Source organism: Papaver somniferum, chromosome 11 (assembly GCF_003573695.1).
Source record: "Papaver somniferum cultivar HN1 chromosome 11, ASM357369v1, whole genome shotgun sequence".
In the NCBI taxonomy this organism is placed as follows: domain Eukaryota; kingdom Viridiplantae; phylum Streptophyta; class Magnoliopsida; order Ranunculales; family Papaveraceae; genus Papaver; species Papaver somniferum.
Genome location: NC_039368.1, coordinates 56,853,727 through 56,859,523, shown reverse-complemented (window position 1 = coordinate 56,859,523; position 5,797 = coordinate 56,853,727). Strand labels below are relative to the sequence as shown.

Here is a 5,797-nt window from a genome sequence, read left to right as displayed (position 1 = left end):
AAGAAAATGAACATGTACTGCATACCCTTATCTAGTTTCCTGATTAAGATACCTATGTCCCATTGTGGTTCAGGTTCAGGTTCTATGAAAGGATCTTGATAGAATATTTTCATTGGATGCACTTCCTCATAGCTAAGATCCAAAGTTCAGGTTTAAAAGTCTGGAAAAACTCAATTAAAAATAATAACAACCTGAATAACTGGGGATCCTTAAAGTCAATCAGATTTGACTTACACATGACCACAAAGAGAGTGGTGGTCTTCCTTAAACAGATGTGTCGACCCTAATCTCCTAAAGTAATTAGGTTTAGTCTCAAAACTTAATAATTGACACATCTGAAATTTATATGTTCCCACAATTGGTAGAAAAGTTTTTGGTGGGAAAACAAAGTCAATCTTGGTATTATTGCCTGGGCTAACCTCATCAACCAGAGGATGGGTTTCTAACAGTTGAGACTCGTGTTGAATATTATTAAGTTCGGGAAAACGAGTACGAAGATAGTCTTGTTGTAAGATGGTTGAGGCATTGATGTCAAGTCCCACGTGAGGGATTTTTGTAAGAGTTAAAGAACATGGAGAATGATAATCACCCCCAAACTTAGAGTTTTCGGCGTCTCTAGGTAGACTGGTCATAATCTCCCTAATTTCTAGGTCATCAGATTCCTGAAAGTGGGCGATTGATTTTTCTAAGTCAGGTTCATCCCCGCTAATCTCTACGAGTTCATCTAAGACTATTGTTTCTAAATCGTTTGACTCGAAAACAGTACTCTCAAGATAAACTGGTTCCTCTAAACCATCATCGGTTTCGTAATCATCGTCTAAAACGGGGGTATTTCTAGTCAAATCCTCGTCCTTTTGAATAGGTAAATAATTATTAAAATTATTTGGATTTGAACTAGAAATATCATTATAATCATCATCACCATCCTCCTCCTCATCATCATCACAATATAATTTTTGATATTCACGAATTCTCAAGCTTTGTTCCCAACTACATGGTCTATGTTTATAATATTTCTCATAAATCGTTAGAGGTGATTCCTCAATAAAAGTTGGAGTATCCATATATCGCTGCCCACGCATATATTCACCAAGAGTCATTTCCGAAGACGTCTCTTGATAACGAGAATTTCTAGACATATATTCTCGTAACGTCATCTCAGGTGGCGTCTCCTGAAAAGGATTCATCACCGAGGAAACACAAACTACAGAGAAATTCTACACAATCACAAACAAGGCTGACTCGACCAAATCAAACCTATAAATTCTAGCAAACAAAAAGCATGATGGCTCCACTTAGATTGTTTCTAGACCAGCTTCTATCTTTCGAAAGGGAATTCGTTGCAATTTGAGCAAACCCCTCTGGAATCAATCCGAGTCAAAGTAAGTTGAATAGAGACGAGGGAAGCTTAGTAGAGCTTTGATACCCAAGGACTCACCACATTAGAAGGCGGCGCATTCACGCATTCAACTCACAGAAACCATCATGAACTTTGAAGTGTGCTTAAAGAGCAACCAATATTTTTCGAACGAGTTTCCTATTAAGCTCGTTACCCTATAGGTCTCGTTCTAGTCAAAATTTTAGGCTTAGGATCGCGTTTGGTTTCGTTTTCCTAAGGCGGGCAAGAAGAGAACGGTGATGAAATCCGAACCCTTATCTTGTATTGGCCAGGCCTTGCCCTTTACTAGGAATTTAAAACAGCCGTATTCAAGTCCTCAGCATATATTCACCTTAAGGCAAACAGTAAACCCGCTTGCAGGAGATTCGCGGGTGTTTAGAAGTTTACCTCCCGTACCAGACGGGCGAAGAACCGCTGTAGTCGACTCGGGCCACTGACTCTGGTGTCAGTGTGCGAACCCGAGGGACCGAGACGATATAGTAATCGTCGTCCTTCCCTGCAAACAGTTTGTATTTATTTATTTTTTTAATTTATAACCCTTCCGTAGGGTTTTAAAAATAATGTCCAATGTTCAATGTCCGAAAAAAAAATGTCCAAAAATAAAAGATTACAAAAATAAAAACTTTCATTACAGTTTCTAAAAAAAAAAATTAATAAAAAAAAAATATCTAAAAAATAATAATAAAAAAAAAGTCCTTCGTCTTCTTTCCGTTCTTTTTGCTTTAAGCTTTGCTCCTAGTCTTTATGAAATCGCCAAAAATCTTTGACAACTTCTTCTTTTTCTTTTCGATCCAAGCCTCAAAACCTATATCACATAGACAAATACCCAAAGAACGTAAAAAAGAACAAAGAAAAATAAATCTAAAAAAAAAAAAATTCTACCTAAACACAATTCCGCGTCGGCGGCGCCAAAATGATTAATAGATTTTTCGTGGTTGTAGTAGTGAAGGTTCAAACTCTCGGATTTGTGAAGGATATTTTTTTTAGACTTAACAAAAATAAATAAATAATTTTGTATGCACAATATTAACAAAATATGGGAGAGAATTTTTACCGGGGATCAGGATTCCACCATTCACCAAAATTTATGTGATTCAATAACAATTCTTATCATGCAATTCTAGACAATATAACTCCAATCAAAGGAAATTGTGATTCTAATCATTTCCTAAATTAGATTTTGAAAACATCCACTGTTAATCGCGAGCATGAAGTATCAAAAGCAATTTACTAAGCATACTCCATCAAGAGAAAACACAATTGATTAATAAAAATCATTTACTCCATTTTTATTCGGTGCAATTAATCATAAAAGAGTTGCATAAATAAATTTAAATAAATTTTTACCACATAACTTTTGGAAGAATGGCTTCCTCCGTCACCCCTGGGATTGGGTTTAGCTACTCATAATGAAAAACCTCTCAAATTGATTCATTGATACTCAAAAGTTGTTTACAATGAAGAGAAATGTCAAAAAAATCAATATTCGACCGTACTTTGCAACACACAGGAAGCGTCAGGGAAGAACGATACAAATGAAGTGATGTAAGCACTGTTTCTAAGTCGCGGGAAAGGAATTGGAAATTGTCGCAGTTAAGCGACACCTTTCAACGACTTTCCTGGAGCGTATTTTGTTCTTCGTCTTCAACTACACCAGCAGAACTCTTCTCTTCTCTGCGTGATTTTCTTTTGATTCTCTCGACTCCTAAACTTTCCCCAAAGACTCTCCAACTCTTCTAAACTCTTTAGACTTGTATTTATAGTGTTTTAGAACAAAAATATCCGACCATAACACCGTATAATCTCCCATTAATCCCGTCATTGCTCGCTGCCCATATTTAACAATAACTTCCATTTTTGGCTTCTACACACGTAAACTTTGATCCTGCACGCTCTATTTAACCTTCCCCACGCCTTCGAAGTCATCGAACTCCTCCAAAACACTCCATGCATGGAAAACACACAATCAAACTCGTGTTACAGGATACGTTAATGGTGCCCCTTATCTTTAGAGTGTCTGTATTTATAACTCTGTGTCAACTGCACGTGTATAGTGTAGTATAAATGCTTTGTTCAGACATATCCTGTAATAACAATTACATTGATATTCATACTCTTAATGAAATATCTTTTTCACCTGTCATTATGGTACCAAGAGCAGGTTAAGCTTTTGATCCTTCAATGGTGATTTTTTCTTCATCTTCAACAAAATTCTGTGTTCTTTTTCTCTTGCAACACTGATTCACAGATACTCTCTTGGGTGAAGATTATTTTTCTTTGGTATTCTTTGATTCTTCACTTCCTGCAATTCTTTTTTTTTTAGATCTATTTTTTTTCCTTTTCTTTCAAATTCGATTCCTCTATCAAGATTTCATCAAATTCTTAATCAAATTTGTTCATCATACTAGCTTCTATCTTCATTCCCTTTCGTTGTTTGTTCAATTCTTGTCTTCGGTTTTTCAATTTTATCTCAAATCTTGATTTCTTTCAACGGATCAAAGACCTACAGTTCGAATTTCCACACTTCCGCTCAATACTATTGCTCATATAATCCCTTTGAAACTCAAGGATGATAATTTCATCACCTGGAAAGCTTTAATGTTACCACTTTTCAAGAAATTCCAGGTTGAAAAGTTTATTGATGGTTCTTTTCCATGTCCTGATCAAGGAACCACAAGAGCTCAACTCACTGAATATCAAGATTGGATTGCTGAAGATACAACTCTTCTTCTTTGGATTCAATCAACAATCTCTGATTCAACTATTGGTTATGTTGCTGGTGCTGCTACTTCTAGAGGATTGTGGCTCAGCATTCAAGAAAGATTTGCTCATACTTCTGCAACTCATGTGATTCATATTCGTACCAAGCTTCAATCTCTCAAAATGAGTAGTTCTGTATCAAAATATCTAATGGAGATTAAAAGCCTTCAAGATCAACTTGCAGCTGCAGGATCTCAAATTTCAGACACTGAAATGGTGGTAACTATCTTATCTGGCTTGCCTCTAGAGTATCATTCTTTTGATACTTCAATTAGAATTCGTAATCCGCCAGTATCAAGCAAGGAACTATTCAATCTACTCATGAATGAAGAAATTGTTGTAACCAATACCAAAACTGATTCTGAAGCCAAAGCTTTTGCGGCTCAACATTATCAGCAGTTCAAGCCTAACTCTAGTTACAATCCTAGACCTTCATAATCAAACTCAGTTTTTCATAGAGGTGGATCAAGAGGTCGAGGTGGTCGACATCCAAATCCTAAATTCTTCTCAAGACCTTCCTATGGAAGAGGCAATACTTCTGAAATTGAACCTTGTCAAATCTGCAAAGGCAAGAATCATGATGCTACTGAATGTCACCAAAGGCTCAATTTCTCCTATCAAGGCAAACCTCCACCAGCAAATCTTCAGGCAATGTTAGCAGTTGCAGATATTTTTGATGATTCTCCCTGGTATGCAGATAGTGGAGCTAACAATCACATCACCTCTAATGATGCTAATCTGACTACTTCTTCTCCTTATGAAGGTGCTGAGATGATTTCAACAGCTAGTGGCCAAGGTATGCACATCTCTCATATTGGCCACTCATTAAAACATGTGAATGATCATTCCTTTACTCTCAATAACATTTTAGTTGTGCCAAAAGCCTCTCAAAACCTTTTCAGTTCACAAATTTACAACAGACAACCACTGCTCTTTAACTTTTGATTCTTTTGGTTTTTATGTGAAGGACTTGACCTCTCAGAGGATCCTTTTGCAAGGGCCACATAAAAATGGTCTTTACCCTATTCAATTCAATTCACCCACTGCTCCTGCTGCATACTCCAGTTCTCTCATCACCAGAGATATTCTACACAAAAGACTTGGACATCCATCTTTTCAAACCTTGCAAAGACTGTGTCATCAATTACAACTACCAAAAGTATCTAACACACCTTTATTTTGTAATGAATGTAAACTTGGAAGAATGCACAAGCTTCCTTTTAGTCTTTTTAATACTGTTGTTGCTCAACCTTTAGAGCTTCTTCATATGGACTTATGGGGTCCCTGTCATGTTAGTTCTCTTTCAGGCTCATACTATTATGCTAATGTTGTAGATGAGTACTCCAAGTATTGTTGGATCTTCCCACTAGTTAATAAATCTGATTTCAGACAAGTTTTCATTAATTTTGTCACTCAAATTGAAAACTTCTATTCTTTGTCTGTTAAATGCATTAGAACTGATAATGGTGGTGAATTTACTGGTAATCTTCTTAAAGCTTATCTTACTCAAAAAGTCATACTTCATGATTTTTCCTGTCCCAATACACCTGAGCAAAATGGGGTTGCTGAGGTAAAACACAAACATATTTTGGACATTGGTAGAACTCTTTTGATTCAATCTGGTCTCCCTGCCATGTT

The 5,797-nt window shown here is 36.4% G+C and overlaps 1 protein-coding gene across 1 annotated transcript; it reads left to right on the top strand.

Moving 5' to 3' along the window:
* The first annotated feature begins 3,997 nt into the window (after positions 1-3,997).
* LOC113324440 lies at positions 3,998-4,597 on the top strand. The gene has a single exon (XM_026572759.1). It carries the CDS (start codon positions 3,998-4,000, stop codon positions 4,595-4,597), a length of 600 nt encoding a protein of 199 aa, XP_026428544.1.
* The last annotated feature ends 1,200 nt before the right edge of the window (positions 4,598-5,797 follow it).